General features: G+C 34.9%; 1 protein-coding gene across 2 annotated transcripts in view; it reads right to left on the reverse strand.

The window, feature by feature from the left end:
* Positions 1 to 24184, reverse strand: part of CSMD3 (CUB and Sushi multiple domains 3) — an 879736-nt gene that overhangs the window by 19572 nt on the left and 835980 nt on the right. For both annotated transcript variants that reach the window (XM_081111575.1, XM_081111574.1), the window contains 6 exons: positions 22207 to 22380; positions 17136 to 17309; positions 15700 to 15773; positions 9241 to 9352; positions 6762 to 6941; positions 4113 to 4178 (listed from right to left, as the gene is read on the reverse strand). In XM_081111575.1, coding sequence (XP_080967701.1) covers positions 4113 to 4178; positions 6762 to 6941; positions 9241 to 9352; positions 15700 to 15773; positions 17136 to 17309; positions 22207 to 22380 — 780 coding nt within the window. The remainder of the gene's footprint in view (positions 1 to 4112; positions 4179 to 6761; positions 6942 to 9240; positions 9353 to 15699; positions 15774 to 17135; positions 17310 to 22206; positions 22381 to 24184) is intronic.

Below are 24184 nucleotides of genomic sequence, written 5' to 3' on the forward strand. Positions count from 1 at the left end.
GGACAAGTTTGTAGGAGTGAGTAGCAAGCTAAATTGTCCTGCATTACAAAAATCAAGGATTTGGAATAACAGACTCTTAGTTGTAGAGATAAGAGGAGGAGTAAGGGGAAGGATGTTCTGGCAAATAGTATGCACTCAAACAATAAGTGTTGTTGTTGTCTGTGATGGTTCACTTTCCCTGCCCCACACTGTGGTTACTCTTTGCTACCCCTGAACCTTTCATGAAAATCTGCTACACCTAATGATCTTGTCCATGGTGCTTAGAAAAAAGTAAGGAGTGTTGGTTGAAGGAGATGAAAGAGAATCTAGTGACAGGAGAGATAGCAAGAGAAAGAGGCAGGTAGCAGCTGAAGCAAAGCACACTGCATGAGGATTAATCACTGATGTGGTAGTAAATGTTTAACAACTGATTCCCCAGAACAACAACAAAAGATCTGTAGTATTTGCTGATTTCTATAGAGTAAATATTCCCATAATGGCAGATTTCAAATCATGAACAAGACATCACTGATTGTAGCTTGGAAGAATGCACAGAATTGGCTATGGTGAGCCCTAGCTGATTTTGCTCAGTGGATAGAGTGTCAGCCTGCGGACTGAAGGGTCCTGGGTTGGATTCTGATCAAGGGCACATGTCCGGGTTGTGGGCTTGATCCCCAGTAGGGGTTGTGCAGAAGGCAGCCAATCAGTGATTCCCTCCTTCCCTCTCCCTTCCTCTCTGAAATCAATAAAAATGTATTTTTTTTAAAAAAAGAATTGGCTATAGTAACCCTGTACCTGCAAACTCCAGCATGCCAGCACCACCTTCCCCCCTCCCTCCTCCCCCACCCCATACATAACACAAATGTAACTCATTATGGGGCAGGAGAGGCAGACATGATTTGTTCATCTAAATTCATATGTACATGGGAATAATATTTTCTATTGTTAATTTTATTTTCAGATTTAAATGTGATTGCTTATTTGGTAGTTCTTTTTAAACTCTAAAGTGTCATCCAACTACCATTGATGTGGTTATCAATGACAAGGAGGAAAATGATGGTCATTATCCTTTCTTCCAAGACATTTGAATATCAACTTTGCTTCATAGGCTTCAGGTCTTTGCCAAATAGAGTGTTAATGCTCCTGACTTTGAACCATTGAACAATTTCATTCATTCTCCCCCCCCCCTTTTTATTGAATTTATTGGGGTGGCATTGGTTAAGAAAATTACCCAGGTTTCAGTGCACAATTCCATAACAGATCATCTGTACATTGTATTGTGTGTTCACCACTCCAAGTCTCCATACATCACCATTAAACTCCTTTACCTGCCTCCTGCAATCCTCACACTAATGTCCTTTTTTTTCTTTTTTGCTCAATTCCCTCCACCCCCTACTCAGCCCAGATGTCAGCCTTTTATGGCTGTTTCTTTTTAGTAATGTTTCTTTTTAGTAATGTTTCTTTTTAGTAATCTAATCACTTTGACTCATTCATGATTTTAAATGAAATGCTTTTAATATTTTGCCATTTAGGATGACATTGCTCCAGTGTTGTAGATACCTTTACTCAAGTTAAAGAAATTCCTTTCCTTTTAATTTATTAAAAGGCTTTAAAAACTCAAAAATATATGTAAAATCTAAAAAAGTATTTTTGGTACAAGTATTATAATGATCATATTTTTTGCATGTTAATCTCTCTTATAAAGAATGATTTTAGAGAGAGTAAGGGAGAGATATAAACATCAGTGATGAAAGAGAATCATTGATCAGCTGCCTCCTGCATGTCCCACACCAGGGATTGAGCCTGCAACCTGGGCGTGTGCCATGACTGGGAATCAAACCATGATCTACTGGTTCATGAGTTGACACTCAACCACTGAACCACACTGGCTGGGCACATGTTGGGCACACATGCTGGGCACACAATCTCTAACTGTGATAGATTACTTTTAAAAATTATTTAACATAAACATATTTATGTATGTTTCTCATGACCCCAATTGGATGTGTCATCTTTATTATAATGTATTTTATTTGCTAAGATTTTGTGTAGAAATTTTTTTCATCTTTAATCTTGAGTCAAATGGGTCAGTAATTTTTCTTTTTTATGTATTTACTGAGTTATCAGAGCTTTGTGGTACCATAGAATGAGTTTTATTGACTGGATGAATTTTTGTAAAGTTGGACAATCTGTTCTGTTCCTTTAAAATTTGGTATAACTCATCAGTAGAGCCATGTATATGGTTTTTCTTTGTGGAAATAGTTTTAACTACTATTTTGTTATTTAATTACTCAGGTTTATTAGTTAGATCTGATAAAATATACTTTTCTAGTAATTTATTCATTTTACTTAATTTTTGTAAAGAAAGTTTTGATAGTTTTTGGTTAATGTGTTTCTCATTATCTACTCTCTATAGTCAGGTTCACACTTAGTTTTATTTTATTATTTATTTTTGTTGCCTTCTCGATCAATCTTACCAGAAAATTTTCACATTGTTTTTTCAAAAACTACCTTTGGCACTGTTTAGATTTTTCTATTATATTTTTGGGGGGTTATTTATTCATTTTTATTGCCTTGATTTACATTTTCTTTTGTTTGTTTTTTTCTGTTAGAATTTTTATATCTTCTTAACAGAAGCACTTAACTCACTAATTCTGAGGCTTTCTTCTTTTCTAATGTAAGGATTTAAGTGTATGAATTCCTTTCACAACTCTTCTTTTGCTTCAGTACACAAATTTAGATATTTAGATTTCAAAATAACTAAACTCCTGTGTTATATTTTTCATTTTAATTTCATCTTTATTTCATGATTATTCATCGGCATAAATCTTGTTCTTAATTTCCAGACATTCAAGAATTTTAAAAACGTATTCACTTTCTTATTAATTTTTAACTGTATCATGATCAGAAAAGACTGTGTTTTGAAATTTGTGTAGATTTATTTATTATTTAATATATGATTCATTGTTATAGCTGTCCTATGTGCCTTTGAGGAAAGTATATATTCTATAATTGTTTGATGCAGAAATCTTTACTGTTGAATATTAGTTAAACTCATCACGGTGTTTAGTTCTTCCATATGATTTTATTTTGTCTGCCTGACTTATTTACTGGTCATCACTGTAATGTTTTGTCCAGGACAGTCCAGATTTATACTTGATGTGGAGTTATTATTTAGAGCATCCATCTGCTCCCCGAGAAAGCATTTCTCTTGGAAAATTCTGTGCACTGATTGACCAGTATCGCTGTCTGACTCTATTGCTAACCTTCCTCTCTTATGTTGACAGGCTATTTGACTGCCTTAGTGACATTCTGACTGTTATTGCTGAGTGCTGAATAAATCAGTATCTCAGAGTTCTGTGAGCACTCCAGTTTTGTAACATGTACATTGAGAATTTCTGAACCCAACTAAAATGAGATCCTATCACTCTTCCTGATTCAATACAACTGGGCCACTCATCTCCCAGGTAAAGATTAGACTTGAAGTCTTCAATTTTATTAGTAGCTTTTCATTTATGTCAATGTAAATAAGATATTGACTAATACTAAAAGAGAAGCTTTCATAGAAGAACGCTTACTTTTTTTTAATTCTCACCCAAGGATATTTTTTCCATTGATTTCTTTAGAGTCTTCTCCAAAGTCATAGGGTAGGGAGTGTATAACATAGGAATTACATCAATTTTATTGGACTTCCAAGGCTATGTTTTAATGACTATGCTAGGTTTTAAAATTTTGCTTTTTAAATCTAATCATTGAAAACAAACTGAATGAGTTCTAGAAGTTCCTAAACTTTTAATCACATAACAAGTGCATTTTGTTCTTTTGTTAAAAAATCTATAATTAAAAATTTTATATAACATTCCATTTTTAAAATATTTTAAATAAAATAATTGCTATTATTATTCAGTAATTTGCAGATAATCTTGGAAGGAAATTTTATAGGGAGAACTATAAAATTCTTGGAATATTAACATGTCATAGTATTTTACTGCTGGAGATTCAATATCTCATAACACAAACTGTCAAATTCCAAATTGTCAAATACATAGTTTTCACATACCAAAATATATTTTTATAAATAAATAGTCATTTTAGATATCATGGCTTTTAGAAAAACAACTGAAGTTACTAACCACTTAGCTTTGGGCTGGGTGTTCCGAGTGCAGGTCTGGGGTCTTTCACCAATACTTTGGAACCAGCTATGAAAAGAAATAAAATTTTTTTATAAAAGTTAACGTAATTAATAACACTTACTTACACCTCCCCAAAACATGATCCCCTGTCAAATTTATTCTCTGACATATCATATAATTTTCCCCAATATGTCCTGTTCATCATAGTATGTCTGTCCCCACTCAACACTCCTATTGTACAGCTAACAATTTCAGTAATTACCCCTGTTATGTCCAGGGAAACAAGGGGAGAGATTAGTGCTACCACATAATGGAATACTGTTTCTTATTTTAGAGGCATATCTATTATGGATGCAGTTGATTCCAACATAAAAGCTGAAGGCTAGTGTATGTTCCTGTTGCAAAAAGGCAGAAATCATTTGTTTAAAAATAATAAAAACAATGTTGAGATAGTACATAGAGTCATAAGGAATTGGGTAGGCTCAATGGAGAAAACATAAAACTAGAGCTTTAAATAACACCACAGGTAGCCCATAAACCAAAGAAATCCTGTGCAGAGCTAGATGTGCCTGGAAAGCTATAAGAATGATGAAAGGCAGTGCTTGCAGGCCACATAAAGACTTAAAGTTTTATCCTAAGGACAATGTAATGTCTTTAAAGGGTTTGAGTGGGAAGTTACTTGGTTGAACATCACTCTGGCTGAAAGATGGAGAACAATTTGGAAAGAAGTGGATATAGACATGGGCAGGGACGTTAGAAGGCTGTAGCAATGGTCCCAGTAGAGCTAATCTTCAGTGAGACTACTGCAGTAGTGATGATAAAACAAAAAAGCAGATAAATTTAAAAAACTGTTGAAATACTGGTGGATTTAAAGGGATAAGAAGGTGTCAAAGCTGACTACTAGATGTTTATATACTATATGACGATGGTACCACTAAGATAGAGAATACCAAATGAAGACTTCAGTGAAAAAAATTTATGGGTTCAGATGTGCATATATTGAGTATTGAAATGTCTCTGAGTAATTCAAGGAGAAACGTCAAGTAAGCAAGTGAACATAAATTCTGAAGCAAAGAGAAGAAACATAAGCTATAAACATTAATCTGCAAATAATCTCCTTAAAGGAGACTGTTGAAGCCATTGGCTTAAATGACCTTATCTAGGGAGAGAATATAGAGTAAAACAAAGAGATGGCTAAGAACCAAGCCTTTAGAAAATCATGGGTACAAAATAATAAAGGAAATGGAGAATAGAGAGCCAGAATTATGGGGGAATAACATATTTATTTACTCAAATATTATTTAACACATTCACATGCAAGGAACTGATCTAGATGTTAAAATCACAGTTGTAAAAAGTAAAGTTTATGTTTTTATTGATATTATATTCTAGTTGGGGAGGAGCAGATGAAAGGGCAAAGAGCAAAGAAAGACAATGACAAGTAAACAAATAAAATAATATGATCTCACACTGTAAAGATTTCTACCATAAAAATTAAATAAAAAACAGTAATGTTCTTGCTAAAAGAAGAGAGAAAAAACATTTCAAGAAGGATAAAGCCATTAATATCTTCAAGAGATCAAGAATTAGAAGGTCTGAAGAAATGAAAAATAAAAGGAAAAGATAGTTTCTTGATCATTTTATCAAAAATTCAGAAAAAAATTTCCTCTGCTCCTTCTTTTGGAAACATAACCCTATTCCCTCCCATAAATTCCTTACATCTTGTCTAGATGGGGACTGTCCTGACGAAGCAGCAAGAGCAGTTGACACTTTACCTAGAAAAGGCATACTATCACTCAGGCTGAGTAATGGACTTAGAAATGGACTCTGTTCAACACTGTGCCAATGGAACTCCTTAATATGCTTTCATGACCAAGCTTTGGGAAAGATTTTTTTTTTTTTTACCAGGGTGTGAGCCAGAAGTGTATGAGGCCAGGAAAGCTGGAAGCAATTTTTTTACTGCGGTGGGTTGAAGCATGTATCCCTGCAATTGTATGTTCACCAGGAACCTCAGAATATGACCTTATTTGGAAATCAGGTCTTTGCTTATATAATTATTTGGAGCTCTTAAGGTGAAATGATCCCTAAAACAAATGACTGATGTCTTTATAAGAAAAAGAGAGGACATATAGGATACATAGAACAGGCCATGTGATGAAAGCAGAAACTGAGATGAGGCAGGCATTCCAACGAATGCCAAGAATAGTCAGAAGCCGTCAGAAGTTTAGAAGCGGTAAGGAATGATCCTCCCTAGAGCCTGCAGAGGGCATTGGGCTGACTGATTTTGGACTTCTAACCTCCAAGAGTGTGAGAGAATAAATTTCTAGTCTTTCAAGCCACCCAGCTTGTGGTATTTTGTTATGGTTAGCCTTATAAAACTAGTACGCCTACCATGAATAGAAAACTAGAAGAAGTAATAAGGGCAAGAACAAACACCAGAACATGGAAAAGAAGCTATAAAGACCCGAATAATATTTTTGTGCCTCGGGGTTCAGAAGGATCTAGATCACTCCTTTCCTTAGAGTTGGCCAACAAATTTCCCTTGCTCCTAAGCTAATTTAATTTATTTACTTTTTGTCTCTTTTATTGGAGGGAGGTCAAAATAATACACTATCTTCTGTGAAAGGTTTTATAGGAAAAAAAATTTACCTTCACAAACAGGAACTTTTCCAGTCCAGGTGTTATCAGATCTACACACCCTGTGTTCTGTTCCACCTGCTAAGAAGAAGCCAGGCTGACAGGTATAAACTAGTGTATACCCATGGGATGGAAGGTCCATTCCTACTACATTTGCATGAACAGGAGTTTCTGGCTGCTTACAGCTGTGGGCTATGTTAAAAAAGAGAGAGAAATGTTCGTTTTCATAGACATGTTAAGAAAATTTCAAGACTGGAGTCATGATATATTTTTAAAGGCATGTGAATGCCTTTATATAAATAGTTTAAAATAATTACTTAATGAATCAAAGGAAATACATAAATGTAAATATACATTCTGATTTTATAGACTAGCATTTCCTAAACAATCTTCTGATAAACATGATGTTAATAGGTAAATGGAGGGGGGAAAAGACTGTGGACAATTAAGCTCATCAATGTATACTACATCATCATTTCAGAATCACAATGCATATTAACATTTTAAAGGTCACATGGTAAAATACTTCTTAAAGTTTCTCAAACTCAAATTTTCTATGCCAGTTTAGAAAATATTATTTTATGATTTTTAAAATGTATTACATTTACTTTAAATTATAAAACATTTTTTTCTAAAGTTAAATACAACTACAGCATCGGTTCTCAACCTGTGGGTCGTGACCCCTTTGGCGGTCGAATGACCCTTTCACAGGGTCGCCTAAGACCATCCTGCATATCAGATATTTACATTACGATTCATAACAGTAGCAACATTACAGTTATGAAGTAGCAGCAAAAATAATTTTATGGTTGGGTCACAACATGAGGAACTGTATTTAAAGGGCCAGAAGGTTGAGAACCACTGAACTACAGCTTATTATATCATTCTGATATTACTAATTCCTAATATAGAAAGTAAAATTTAACATTTTTTCTACCTATGAACTTTTCTGGTCATATTTTTGTATATGCTAGTAGTATTTTTTCAATCATTGTATTTTTTATTTCCCTTTTTCATTTCCTCTCACTCCTAATTCTCTACTTTGATTTCACGCTACCTAAACTTATGGCACTTCTTGGCCCTGACCCCCAGTTCACCTGTTTTGTGTATTTTAAAGACCATGCCTTTCTCAATCAGAAATAGATGCTGCAAGAACTTTTTCCCTAAATAAGACAAAATTTCTGATCATTTGTTCATGGATAAAAATTCATAAAAGATGGTCACTAAGAAAAGTATTCTGTGGACAAATTTGTTTGGAAAATAAATTTCTCAGTGGAGATTTACAGAGCTATAAATAACATTTTTAACACTGTGATAAACATTGTATTACATGGTTTATATTTAATTCAATTCAGTTAATGAAATTTAACCCTCATGGAGGAATATTGCTAAGGATAAACACAAAGTCTGTCTCTGTTACATTCTTAATCCCCACATTAAGCACATATTAAAATTCTGAGATGCTTTTCAGTAACAGAAGCTGTTTATCTTCATTTAAATCATCATGTCCTAAATGTAGATCATCAGAGAATCTTGATTTACTATGAAATACCTAGCCACGTTCCAAACAGCTGTTCTAACGTACACACTGAGGAATTCTCTTTTAAGAGATTTTTCCATATTTAAATATAAACCAAGCGGGCATCTGACATGACTCAGTGAAGTGTTTGGGTGCGCTTCAGGTCTACAGGGGCTCCCGTGATCATTAGGGTGGCTAAGAACAGGACTAGAGTACATTTGTAGGTCTTTATTTAACTTCAGCAAATCCTAAACGTTCTATACCATTCTCCTCCCTCTTACTCTTTATTCTTTCCCCCAAGAGGATCAGAATGTATAAAGATGGAAGAGGAGATAAGACAGAGGAGATGGGAAGGAAAGAAGAGATAAATAACTCACCAGCTAAAATTTATTTCTGTTAGTCAGAAAAGATTGTTTAGTGACCTTGAACTTCATTCTAATTTAATTTGTACAGCAAGTGTTCTCAATTTAGGGTCAGTTCATATTTACCAGCTCCAGGAAATCCTGAAGTAATATTCAAATTCTTGGTCAAGGTGTACATGCATGTTTCCTTACATGGGTTTTTCTAGCATTCATCAGATGCTCAGAGAGTTTCACAAGTGATCAGATTAAGAGTCACTATGCAGGAGCCTCCTGTATCTGAGTATTTCAGATTCATAGTGTAGATCTATAAATCTAAAAACTAATCATTATCTAAAACTGCCAGGTGACTAAACTGAACACAATTACAAGAACTCTTAAAGAAGAATAAAATTGTACCTCATGCCTTCTGCCTTCTTTAGAAAGAATGTTTCCCAATGGACATAGGGTTATGATATAGTAATAAACTTATATACATGAATTATGATTATAATAGTCTAAAACATCAATGTGATGCATCTGTGGTATGGATATACATTTATTTTCACCATTAGAGGGAAAATGCATATAAATTCTTCTGTGATAAGTATAATTTCTTAGCCACAATACTTACGTATGCATTCGGGCTGAATTCCACTCCACGTGAGGTCTGGCAGGCAGGTACGTGTCGTAGACCCCTGGAGAAGGTGTCCTTTTTTGCAATGAAATTGTACAACACTCCCTACCTGCAGCAAATTACAGGAGGAAAAAGAAACAACAACAAATGTTCCAATGCAACTTCGAATATGGTTAAAAAAAGAAGTTTGAATGAGAAAATGTTTTCAAAAGAAATTATGCATCATAGAAGTTGGAGGAAAAATAAATTGAAATCTGATTTAAAATAAAATTGGGGGGAGGAAGTCAAGGCTAAAGAAAAAAGCATAGATCTCTTTGTGTATATAACATTGTCAAATATTTGAGTACCCAAAGTATACATAGATGCCAAACTTTTTGCCACAATATGAAGAAGATATATAGGTACCAAAGAGTCATTAAGTTACATATGAGTATAACATAGAATAACAGACAGACAGATAGAGAGTTAAGAAAGATAAATTAAGGTGGATAAAATAGATATGGAAATAAAGATTACAAACATAAGAGGAAAATGAATATGGGTACCGTAAATGCAATATGATATTAGACATAAAAGTGTTTCCTGAATGATGTACAGGTGACAGAAATATGCAATGGAAGACATGCAGTTTGCACGGAGTTTTCAAGGATGTGGAATAGAGATACATAGATACAACAATGGTTATCAAAAGTATGGTTCCCAGACCAGTAACCTTACCATCACCCAGGAACTTAATAGAAATGAAAATTCTGGGGCCTTACCCTAGACCCACTGAATCAGAAACTCTTAGGGTAGGGATTATCAATCTGTGTTTTAACAAACCTTCTAAGTGATTTTTTAAAAAATCCTCACCTGAGAACATGTTTTTATTGATTTGAGAAAGAGAGAATGGGAGAGAGTGGAAAAGAGAGAGAAAGAGGAACATTGATGTGAGAGTGAAACATCGACTGGTTGCCTCCCACACACTCCCCAATAAGGGATCAAACCTGCAACCTAGGTATGTGCCCTGATGGGGAATCAAACCCATGACTACTTGGTGGTGTAAGGGACAATGTCCCAACTAACTGAGTCACACTGGCCAGGGCCCTTTTATGTGATTTTAATGAATACTAAAGTTTGAGAGCAACTGATATAAAATTAAACAATGTAAGAAAATGAATGGAAGTTAAAATACACATCATTTTAGTTTATGAAAAACGAGAGTACATTTCATTGGTTGACATGGATAGTTCACACAGCTGGGCTAAAATGGGAGGCAATGAAATATAGTTAAAAAGAAAACAGAGCCTGGCCGGTGTGGTTCAGTGGTTGAGCGTCAACCTATGGACCAGGAAGTCGGGGTTCGATTCCCAGTCTGGGTATGTGCCCCAGTTTCAGGCTTGATCCCGGGTAAGGGGGCATGCAAGCGGCAGCCATTCAATGATTCTCTCTCATCATTGATATCTCTATCTGTCTCTCTCTCTCTCCCTCTCCCTTTCTCTCTGAAATAAATAAAAATGTTAAAAGAAAGAAAGAAAGAAAAAAAAAACAACCAACCAGACCCCAGACTAACCTATGCTTGGCGTTACTTTGGATCTGATCTTACTTAAATAAGGAATATCTCGTGTTTGAGATTTAACATCCCATCTAAAAATAAAGATGATAAGATTATTTGTCTGAGATTTGTTTTGAGGATTAAATAAAATAGGATAGATATAATCTATTCCACACAGGGATGGCACATAAGTTTTAAATAAATTCTAGCTATAAGTATTAAGTCAGAGACATAAGAAAGAATCAAGGGTCTCAAATGGCAAGCTGTGACATTTGAAATCCTTTTTAAATAGAAGCAAAGTTGCTAAAGCTTTAGGAGCCAGTGAAAAGTGGCATAGAAAGTAATCTCTTTGGAAAATTAAGTGGACATTGTATGAAGAAACTACTAAACAAAATGAATGATGAATGGCAGTTCTGATCGCAAGGCTGCCGCTGACATTTTAGAAATGAGTGGATAAAAGCTGGACTGGTGTGTGGAAGTACATGGGGGAAGGAAGCTGTTTACCCAAAATAAATTACAAGAAAAAACCACCATGATTTATTAAGTGATTAGAGATGGAGGAATAGTTAGGGCCTGCCACTTTATCCTTCCCCAACAACTGGAAGCTGAGAATGCTCAATCACTGCCTTAGTATGTAACACAGATACCTGCTTTCTGCTTTCCCCTTAGCTCCTACTCCCACCTGCAACATGAGGCTGAGCCTAAGGTGACACAGTTTAATACAAGATTCTATGTGGACCTTGAGACTAGCTAAATCCACTATTTCTCACACTCTCGTTATCTGCCAGAACTATGCTACGCCAGCGACATTCAATTCCAATAGTCATTCTCTTAGAACATCATTTACCTGTCTAGTTTCCTAGGATTGTGTCTCTCATAACACATTCACTTTAGCCTTTAGAAGATCTCTTACCCCTGATTGCCCCATTTTGTCCAAGGCTGCTATACTGCCCAATGCTGCTATATTGCCCAATGCCAGAATACTGCATTCCACACAAACAGTGGCCTTCCTATTATGTTCCGGAGCATGCCATTTACATACTCCCTGAGGGTGTACAATATGGTGCTACAGACTTTTACTTTCTCCTATGGCCTGGATTACGTAACTGATCATTGTAGATTTTGCAATTCTGTTCGTCAAACAGTTCTTCAAACCCCTGTCAATCCTACAATCCTACTTTAGGCTACATCTCAGTTAAGGGTGCCACCTTTCACCAATAAATCTTCCCTCATTTCATCTACCACCAAATTTGGACCTTCAAAAATATATTTATAGTTAAGGTTTCAAAAATGTAGATGCTTTCTGTAATGCATTTTAAACAATTTTTCTATTTGTAGTTTTGTTATGTTTATATTACACATTTCACCTCCCACCCCCATCCAAAAAAAAAATTGGGAGAATTTCTAGTAAAAGGGATATATAATTCAAGGTTTATAAAATTGAAGTAGGAAGGTGGGATCATAAAAATAAAGGAATAGCATATGTGTTTAAGATGAGATGCATAGGGGATTTTCACTGAGCATCAATTTTGACCCTGAGCTTCCGGATTTAAGAAAATTTGATTTTTAAGGTATATTGTAAGTTTATATTAAAAAATAATCAGAAGATTTTAATTAAAAAATAAAATTTATGTTTTAAAGTTCATGTCGTATTCATCATTTAAAAATAATAAACACTAAGTAATATGTTTGCCTTTTTTAATGTACTTAAGTACTAATTTTGATTATAAACTAGAAATTACCATGGTTATTTTGGTAGGGTTAGCTCTCTTAGGGTTAATAACTTGGGGTTAAACATCTAAGAGTCAGATTTAAAGCATTTCATGTCTATAATAACTTTTTGTTACAGGTCCTAAATCTAAATAATGTGCCTTCCAAATCTCAGAGCTCAATTTAAAGAGTGGTACAGCAGTTAACGAAATATGTATTTGGCATTTATCCCATAATTAATCTAGGTGTTGTATCAATCATTTTGACAGCTGCTCCCTTCACTAGCAATCTATTTCCAGAAAAAATTGTTCCAATTTTCAATATTTTAGATAAATAGATAAATTATAATCAGTATTATTTTTTAATACTAGAGTTATCATCATCTCTAGACTATATATTATATCAAGAGGTAATATATAGTCTTATATACTAGTAAGTATATCTATGTTCAAAAAATCTACTATTATAAATCTATGTAGAAATGAAAAGTGAATAAATTAACACATTAAAGAGAAAATTAAGAAAATGCCTTTGCAATTCATAACTTTCTCCTTTCTCTTGTCCCTCCCAGAAGTGGGGTTACTATAGCTGTTTTTACTTAACTCACCATTGGCCACCTGATAAAACAAGAGATAGATACAAAAGGGACTATTCTGATTCTCTGGCAATTTGGAACTGAGATTGCGGTAATTAATCACTTCTCTATGCGGTTGAGATGTTAATAGAAGTGACGCACCCCTGGCCATATGGCCAATCTGCAGAGAGAGAAAATGTGGTAAACACAGAAGACTGGGGACTGAGTATTGGAGTCCAGTTCCTAAATTCTGGGTTTGATGACTCTCACTTAATTCCTTCTTTGTGTCTCAGACATACCCGGAATTTGATTTGTAATGCCTTTTGGCTTAAGCTAGCTCAAAACCATATATTACTTGCAAGAGTTTTTCTCAACTGATAAAGATGGCTTTTCTAGTTATATATGACCATATTCATTACAATCTACCAATAAATTGATATTAATTAGAACTAGAATTTTTAAAACTCTGTTGGCTCTATACATATTTAGTAAATATAATTATACACTTATAGTAAATATAATTAGTATACACACACACACACACACACACACACACATACCAGCCATATGCATTTGCAAAAGTTAATGTCTTTTTAAAATATGTATCTTTATTGATTTCAGAGAGGAAAGGTGAGGGAAAGAGAGAGAGAGAAACATTGATGATAAGAGAGAATCATTGATTGGTTGACTCCTGCACACCCCATACTGGGGATCAAGCCTGCATCCTGGCTATGTGCCCTGACTGGGAATCTTGAACCATGACCTTCCAGTTCATAGGTTGATGCTCAACCAATGAGCAACACCAGCTGGGCAAAAGTTGATGTTTTTAATTTAATATACTCAATATATCATTTGCAATTATAATAGAGATTAATATAATTTATATGTACACCTAACCATATTTGAAATCTAGTCAAATTCATATTTACCAAGATAGAATAAAATAATCTAATATAGTTTTATTAGCCAAATAATATGAATTTGGGGCTAGGTTAAGTTTGTAACAACATTTTTTTCTTAACCCTCACCTGAGTATATTTTCCCATTGATTTTTAGAGAGTGTGGAAGGGAGGGAGAGAGACCGAGAGAAGGAAACATCCATATAAGAGAAACACATCGATTGGTTGCCTCCTGCATGCACCCCGGCTAGGGCCAGGAATCAAGCCTGCAACCAAGGTATGTTCTCTTGACCAGAATCGAACCCAGGACTCTTCAGTTCTTGGACCAATGCTCTATCCAGTGAGCTAAACTGGCTAGTGCTGCAACAACATTTTTCATGATTATAATAGAATTCTTAAAATTCAGTTAATAATTCTATTCATTTCATTGGATAGCTATTCCAAACTCAGTTTTACTCATTTCTAGTTCCATGATCTCAAAAGGTATTTACTAGAAAGGACTCATATTTTTCAGAAAAAAAACACCTGATATGATGCACAGACATTAACATCACAATTCTGTATTTTGTCAGGATATTGTCAATGACTTGTGATCAAAGCCAAGTCACATCTGTTTCAGCTTCTTTGTCCATATAATGAGGACTAATGCTGTTTGGCTAGTTGTCCAATTTTCAGGACTTAGATCAACTGATAAAACCTTTTATGTACTTACGAATCTAAAGTTTTCTAAAAACATCAATATAATAGAGACGGAGACACTTTTTTACACTTTTGTATTATCTAGGGAGGCCTGAGGCAAACTGGGAGAGTTGGAAATGCTATCAAATCAATGTTCATACTGAGCCTGAACTGTAGATAAATGAAAACTATTTTTAGCAACAAAAACATGGCACCTTTGATGAATACTTTCTTTAGAAATAGATGTTCTTCAGGCTCACACTGAATTTCACATAAAATAGCACAGTTTAGAAAAGCCTGCAAAACAAGGCAGCTGGGTAATGTGTAAATTGACAATTTCCTTTTAGAATCACTATGCACTTTGGCTCCCCTTAGGCCCTGTAATGAAAAACTCGCTGAATCTCTACATAAAATCTAAATGGGGAAAACGAGAGAACAAGAAAGTCAGCCACACATGACTGGGCATGTTAAAGAATTGTAATAGAACAGTCCAACTACGGGCTGTGTAACAATAGGTTATGGTTATTTTTTTAGATATTTCCCACATCAATGACAATATGTAAAAAATATGTATTATATGTGCATTATAAAGCAAAACCATTTTAGTCTTATTGCCTTATTGAATAGTCACATTTGATATAATAGTGAACTCTTGTCTCAGTTGTCTCTCCTTTAACCTATTTCATCTTTATTTTCTCCCACTGCCCCCACATTTTCCTGTAGAGTTTATTCATTTACTGCCTCACATACTCTTACTTACCCTCTCTTCTGTACTACCTATTGCTTATGTATTTTCCTGTGCTCACAGCTATGTCCACTTTTTCTTTTCTTTCATCTTTATGGTCAGTTAGGCTATTATTCTTGAAGCATATTTTCCTTCTCTTCATTTCCTTTTATGTCCATTCTTTTGTTGTCTGTTACCTTTTTATAATATGTTTATAAGTGCAGTTATAAACATAACTTTTCTTCTGTTTGCATCAACAGGGCTAAATGCATGTGAACCAAAGAAGCCTAATGATATAGTTTTATACTAAATGAAAATATTTATTTAAAGCACTCACTTGAAATCCAAATGTACTGTTCTGAGATCCATGCCGGGGCACCCCTGGGTTTTCACATGACGTACGAGTTGGTTCTAAAATGAAGATTAAAAACATAATATTTCTTCAAAATTTACTACTACATTTTTTCAATTTTGTTGATCATTTTATTTCTCATCTATAAACAGCATTTGCACAGAGTATTTCTCTCATACAAAACAATTTTAAGTGATATCAGCTATAATGAAATGGCCTTGGGTATTAATAAAGGGTGTACATCTAATAGCATGTCACCGTGGATAGAGCCTACTAATCTAAAGCCAGAAATTCAGTTTAACTGCATTTTATATAAATGACGCAATTATTGAATTCTGAAGCCTGTTTTTGCAACTCTGTGGCTAAACATTTAAAGAAAAATGAAGGATATGAAAGAGGAACGCATGCATAAAATATTTGCCCAAGGACTTTGAGAAATTATAATCTCAGGTAGAATAATAGCCCCCTCAAGAAGTAAGACCTTTGCCCACACACAGGACTTAGTTACTTGGAGTTTTCACTGATAGCTGAAGGAGATTCAGACATAGGAATGATCATCCATGAGGTGGCTAGTTTGCATGACAGATCATCTGGTTAGTTTACCAAATGTGCCATTTGGTTTTAGGGTTGCAGTATGTACTTTGACAACCTGCCAGTTATAAAAATTGTCACAGGCATGTCAAGTAAGCCAAGGAAGTAGAGTCAATAATAATGGAAGAACTATGTATGTTGCCAAACGGATACCAGGCTTCTCGGGGTTGACCACTTCCTGAGGTACAGCAATGTCTAAGCACTATGTTGTACACCTGAAACTAAGATAACATTGTATGTCAAAAGTAATTAGAAAGAAATGAAATGCCCTGGCTGGTGTGGCTGAGTTGGTTGGGCTCAGTTGGTTGGTTGCCCGTTCGATTCCCAATCTGGGAACATGCCCAGGTTGTGGGCTCAATCCCTTGTAGGGGGCATGCAGGAGGCAGCCAATTGATGTTTTTCTCTTTCTCTCTCTCTCTTTCTAAAAATCTATTTAAAAATCTTGAAATAAGAAAATAAACTAAGAGCCATTTTAAATCAATATATATTTTGTGTATTTTTGGAGCAAATTTAATTTCATTTGAATATGTTTTATTAATGCTAAAGATCTATACTAATGTTATACTTAATAATGGTATTAATATAAAAGCTTTTTACTTTTTCACTTTATTGATAAAAAATATTTCAAATGTTTCTTCTGTAAGTTTTGCATGCTAAAAATAATATCCTATGTTTTACTAATATTAATTTTCAGTGTTTCTAATTGCTTCTATATTTTATATTCGTTTTCCACATTTAGTCAACCATAGTTTATAGGAAAACCGTTAAATGTCACCACTACCTCTTATAAGCAGAATTACTGAGCGTAACCAACCTTCCATTGATATTACCTATGCAGTGAGGTGAGGAACCACTCCAAGTGCCATCCGCTTGGCAAATCCTGGTGCTTGTTCCCACTAATATGAAAGGAGAATTGCAGCTGAATGCAACCTCCGACTGGTAGATAAAGCTTTTGCCTTCTCGCTTTCCTTGGGCAGGTGTACCAGGGTCACCACAGAACTTCGCTGGAAGTGAAAAAAAGACAATGATGATAAAGATTTAGGATTCATCTGAGTAGACAATTTAGAAAAACGGTGAGAACTGACTGGAATATTAGACTAAAGTGACATGGAATCCATGTTAGTCTATTCCAATGATTTATTTTTGTCTACATGAACACTGCATGTTTGACTCAGTGTAATATTTTAAAAATTAATCTGACTCAGGTATTTTCCACCTAGTAGTACTAGTAATTTCAGTTTCTAAAAAAATATTGGCCGGAATCAAGCCACACAGCATTTGTGTATATGGGCTGCAAAGGTGAACTGTAATCCTGACGGCTCTGCCAGAGAAAACCAGCCCATCCTGTCCAGTTTGTCCCTCCAGACTGCAGGATATATAACGTACATGCTTATTGGTTTTGCTGTCCTCTGCTGAACAGTCAGAGCACACACCACGGTATTTTGTTTCTTCCTCTTCAAAATTCTATGGGGAATGCTTTTAAACAGCTTTTTAATTTATCCTCACCCGAGTATGTATGTATGTATGTGTGTGTGTATATATATATGCATATATATATATGTGTGTATATATATATATATATGTATATATATATATATAATTTATTTATTTTTTATTTTTTTCAATTGCTTTACAGAGAGTGGAAGGGTGGAAAGGAGGGGGAGGAGGAGAGAGAGAGAGAAACAGGGATGTGTGAGAGACACATCGGCTGGTTGTCTCCTGGAAGCACCCTGATCGGGGGTGGGGAGCAAACCACAACCCAGGTACGTGCCCTTGACCTGGAATCAAAACTGAGACCCTTCAGTGCACGGGCCTGATGCTCTAACCACTTAGCAACACCGGTGAGAGCACTGTGGAGGATTGTGAGTGTTGTGTTTTTAAGAGAAAGGGAAACCATCAGAGTCTAAAACTAGGCAAAACTAAGGAATCTCAATGGTCTACAACAACCTCTGAAGGGATTAACTTGACAGGCTTTCTAAATTGATTAGATGATTCCATTCAATATCTATCTATCATGTATCTATTTATCATCTATCTATCTATCTATCTATCTATCTATCTATCTATCTATCTCATTTAACTATTAAAAGAAAGATAGTATTTTAGGTAGTTTTAGTTACTTGGACTTATCAGTAAACAAACTAAGATTCCTGCCCTTGTAGGTTGTATGTATTTGTGAGAAAAGCAAAAATAAACAAGCACAGTTAGAATGTGTGAAGGTGGTAAGTCTTCAGAGGAAAGGCAGTGTAGCTGAAGATCAGAACGGGGGAATGTGTGGATGAGCTAATGGCGAGGGGTGAGAGTGGATTTGTAATAAGGTGGCAAGGCTGTCGCTAACTGAGAGAAGATCTGGAGGAAACAAAGCATTAGGCCATGCTGATATCCCAAGGGAGGGCATCCTGACAGAGGAGAGGGCACTGCCAGCCCCATCGGGCACGCTGGGAGAAGAAGGTCAGTGCGGATGGAGCACAGTGAGCTTGCAGTATAACAGCGGGTGAAACCAGATGCTTTCAAAGCTAGTAGATAACCGAGGTAAGGCACATATATACTATGCTTTCAATTTATTTGAATGGAAATACATAATTTACCATTTTAACTATCTTTACATGTGCTCATTTTTTTTAAATTTGTAGATTTATCACCTAAAAACTTACTTCCCTACAAAACAAACAGCAACAACCAAACGTTATAAATTCTGCCTTCAGATGGCTATAGTTTGAGTGACCATAAAGTGCATTATCCCAGCCAAGGCACTTTGTGGAGTGAAAGGAGGATTCTAACCAGATCAGATGACCAACAGGAGTAAACTAGGAATGCTCCCGGTGAACTGGAATTGAGGCATACCCTAATTATAGAATACTTCAGCCTTAAGCTCAATGGTCAAAGAAAGATCTTCCCTGAAATTTAAGGTACTACAAGAAAGTTAAATTTTCAGACCTCATTTTAGAAACCTTTTTCACTTTTTAAACAGGTAAGATTAAATAAAGAATAAAACCAAATAAAGGAAAATTTGAGAGTAAAGTAAAACAGGAAAAATAAACATTTTTGTTGTGTTTTGTTTCAATTTTCAGCATTTCTAATATACTGTTAACATTACTGCTATTTGACATACAAGCACTTCTAGCAATTTAACATTAAGCCCTAGGCTCCTAGGCCAGGGTCCCAGTCTTACTAATTATATCTCTAGCACATTTTGAATTTAATGGCTATTTTCTCAGTGAGCATTATCAGTAGACATTTTAGTTTCAGCAACTGTTTCTATTGCTAAGTTATCTCATAACTTATTTCTGAATAATCTATCTTCGATATTTCTGCTGGGTCACTCATCTTTAAATCTTAACCAAAAAAAGAAAGACGGGACATATACCCACTTAAACTCCTCAATTCTCTCCCCACCCCCATCATTCCATCTGTTTCTATCAGCAGATTTTCATACACTAAACCGCATCTGCATGCATGCTTAAGCACTGACTTGTTTAGCTTTACAAGCAACAACATGCTCATGTTTATATTCTTGTACATGTCTGCTTATGTACAGGTGCACATGTACAAAAAATTTTGTAGAGCATATACCTAAAAATAAGATTTCTGGCCCACTGACTCTGCACATCTTTAACTTTACTATATAATAGCAATTAATTCTTCAAATGGTGTGTCTACTTAAACATCCACCAGGAGTGTATACAGTTTACATTGCACAGCTTCGTCACCCACACTTGATGTCCAGTTTTGTTTTTCAGTAAACCAATTTTGTTTTAGTAAATAGTTGTTCATGTCTTTTGCCCATCTTTATTGTTTTGTCTCTTTTTGTTTCAGGGAATCTTTATATGTTCTATACATTATTATTTTTCTTTTTTTTATTGCTTAAAGTATTACAGAGAGTATTACAGATGTCTCCTTTTTTTCCCCCCGCCCTTGACAATCATTATTATTTTTCATGCATATTACATTATCCAAGTTTCTCATTGGTCCTTTCATAATGAGAAATGAAAACTTTTTAATGTACCTGATTTTTTTCATCTTTCATTTATGAGTGGAACTTTTGCAACTTGTTTAAGAAATCCTTTCTTACTCCAAGGTCATATAGACAGTCTTTTAATTTTAAAAACATTAATATTTAAGTCCTTCATGAATCTGACATTGATTTACTATTTGGTCTGAGATGGAGTGTGTGTGTGTGTGTGTGTGAAAATGAATTGCCTTGTTTGATTAACTGCAATGTCTATTCTTTCCCCCACTTATTTGCTTGTTCCAATGAATCAAGTATCAGTTAATGATTCTGTGCTCTTTACTCTACCATGCCGCTTTACTTTCTATTCCTGCACCAGTGCCACACTGTCTTAACTACTATAGCATCCTCCGTTTTGATACCCGCAGAGGACTGCACTGCATACCAGATACAGCAGTGAGCAGAAACATAATCTCTAAGGAGCATAAACCTGAATGGAGGGCATCATTCACATAAACAAGATTAGTAAAATGTATAGTTGATATAAGGAGGAAAAAGAAGGAATGATAGGAGACTAGTAAGGAGAAAAATAAAGCCTAAAAGGGCAGTGTTATATACCAACATATAAAATTTTAATTATGGTGATGAGAGAATACTGAGAAGAGGGACTCTGAGTGAAGAGCTAAAAGAATAAAAGGAAATTTCTAGACAAAGTAAATAGTGAACACAAAAATCTCTGGCGTCAAAGCAAGGCTGAGTGCTCAATTAACAGTAAGGAAGCCTGTGGTATTTGTCTTTCACATGATCTCACTTACATGTGGAATCTAATGAACAAAATAAACTGATGAAAAAATAGGTCCAGAGGCACAGAAGTATGGAACAGAATAGCCGATCTCAGCGGAGAGGGGAGAGGAAGAGATGACCGGATATCATATATGCGTATATACATAACTCATGGACAGAAACAATAGTGTGGGGGAGGCCTGGAGTGGGAGCTGGGTGGAGAGGAGCAGGAAGAGGGGGGATGGAGACATCTGTAATACTGACAACAATACAAAGTAAAAGCACAGAAGCCTCTGTGCCTGGAGTAGAGTGGATGAGGGGGAGAACAGGATATGATGAGATCAGGGAAAAATAAAATGTTTGCATGAGCCTATAGGCAATCTGGCTTCTGCTCCGAATGAGATGAGAAGACCGGAGAGTTCTGGGCAGCTTAGTGGGTTAGCTCTGGCTCATTCCAAGGCCAGGGGACAGGGTGAGCACTCCTCTTTCTGCCACATGCTGGGAAGGAAAAGGCTAGGCACAGGATAGCACTGAATGTCTCTGAATGAGTACTGCCCATATCATGGGTTACAATAACTTATGTAAAACGGGAATCTGGCTTTTTTGTTTTGTAATCTTCCAAATTAGTCTTGAAGGGTTATATAATGTATAGCAACCTCTGCAAAAAAAAAAAAATCTCTTACCTCTACTCTTACCTTAGTAATTTTTGATGTATAATTACAATCATTATCATGGCAAATACGATAATAAGAACTCAATTTGAATAAACATGTAGAAGTGACATTAATTTATTGCAGAAATAAATTTGGGGTTAAATTAGAACATTCAGCTGAGATACACTGGACTTATTAAAAAGAATAATTTTCTGGCAGATTCAGCTCAGAAGGTTTCTATTTTGAGGAATAATTTTGAAAATTAAGTTTACAAACAAATCAATTTAGCCTAAACTTTAGAGTTTAAGCAGAAGGCACACAATGGTTGGATGAAAAGTGGCTACATTAGCAAATACTGGTATTTCACTAAACTTTACACATTGGAAGGAGTTTAACAATCTCATATTTATTCTGGCAAAACTTGGAAATTTTAAACAACAGTTGTAAACTCAGGAAAGTAGTTCTAAGAGAGTGAAAACAGGAAAATATAATTTTAAGTATGGAAATTATACTTACGTAAGCACTGTGGTACTTCCCCACTCCAGGTACCGTTCCCTACACAGGTCAACACAGCAGGAAAGGATAGCTCATAGCCTGGAGAACAGATGTAGCTAATACTAAAGCCCCAGTCGAAATTTGTTCCTTCCAACCTTCCATTAGAGATCTGGGGAGGAGTTGCACAGGTAACAGCTGCAATTACATTGAAAGCGATTAGACACAGCTGTTGAGCTATCCTGGGTATGGAAAATAAATGAATAAATATCATTAGGAGAAGCATATGTGCTAACTTAACCTTTTGAAGGACAATATGGTGTGACACGTTTTATTCTTCTGGTTGTATCCCTGAAACATACCCAGAATTAATCCCTCTAGCATGCGACTATTTCTTGACAACATAATGGCTACTGGTTGAGATTCTCTTACAAAATAGCAAGCTGCCTGATATCTAAGGGAAAAAAAAGGCTGACCTTCTAACCAGTATAGTAACTGATAAATTCCAATGACCTTTAGGTAGACTGGGTTATTTGGCTATATACCGTGTATCAGCACTTTGGCAAGGAATTTGGTAGTAATTCTGTGACATTTCTGAAAATGCAAATCATGTAGCTCATTAAAATATCCAAACTGGTTCTATTAAACACTTAGATTCATATGTTAACATTTACTGTAGAATTTTAAGTGTATTATCAAAGTTTTAAACATTCATTTTTTAAAACTGTGTTAAGATGTCCTCAAGCAGAGATAGGTTGGATGAGGTGACAGAGATGAGAGGAAAAAGAAGGGTGCCAACTACAAAATCTCAAAATGAGGAATGGTTATATTCTGATGGCTAGCAACATATCTGAACAATTTTTGGAATTGTATAACATTGCCATTACTAGGATCAATTAATTATGTATGAAATAACTTCTAAAATATAAAATACCTGTTACATATTTTTATGCACTATGTACAGTGATCTGATTCAGAAACTGTGAAATCAAAAAGAAAAGTACATATCAAAATCATTCTTTTTGTTCGATTTTTTTTAGATGTCAGAGAGATACTAAACTGTCAATTTATAGATGTTTATAGACACCTGAATGAGAAATCTCAATTATTAAAGAATAATACTGTTATTATACAATATAAATTACCTTATATTGCATATACACTATTCCACAAGTAATCAGAAAAACTAGCAGAAAAATATGAAAATGTTTTCAAAAAAAGGTATAAGGTAGCAAATCTATGCTTATATTGACTAAGATATTAATTCTAGATTACATTCTTTAAACAAACAGTTTCTCTGTCTCTTTAAGGAAAAATTACAGTTTTGTAATTCCAATCGACTATTCTCAAACTACTGAAAGGTTTTGTCTCTATCCATGAATTACTTGACCAAAATGGACTATCAAATTAAAATTCTGACAGTGATTTTAAATTGGCATGAGCAAGAATTTTCCAACATGTAATACCTGACTATTTCGTCAGGGGCACTGACCACTTTTCCCTTAGATTGTCAAATTTAAAAAACGCCAACAACCAACACAACAATAGCCATCCAGTGTGAATGGCCTGTCTTGAACCATAAATACATAGGTCATATAATAGACTGCATTTTATTAGTCATGTCCCATAATAAGGTTGCATCTGATTGGTTAATTCTTGGAACTAGAAATTCTTATATATAAGTACAGGCACCTGATTTTTTAAAAAGTCACTTTGGAGTAGGTAATTACTATTATTATTATTTTTTTTTGTAAATCAATCAAAATTATATCTATTTTTTTCAGATTGACAAAAAAATACAATCTATTTTTTGGAATGCCACAGAATTTTCATAATCAGTTTATGTGTGCCATGAAATAAATGGTTGGAAATTGCTGTTCTAAATCATTAAGGTTACATCAGCTTTTAAATATTCATAAGTTAACATAAAGAGCAGCATAGATGATATTTTTGTTGGTTGGGTTGCATTAAAGTTCACTGTCACTACTCACAATAAAATAAA

Source organism: Myotis nattereri, assembly GCF_964212035.1.
Source record: "Myotis nattereri genome assembly, chromosome: 17".
Classification (NCBI taxonomy): Eukaryota; Metazoa; Chordata; class Mammalia; order Chiroptera; family Vespertilionidae; genus Myotis; species Myotis nattereri.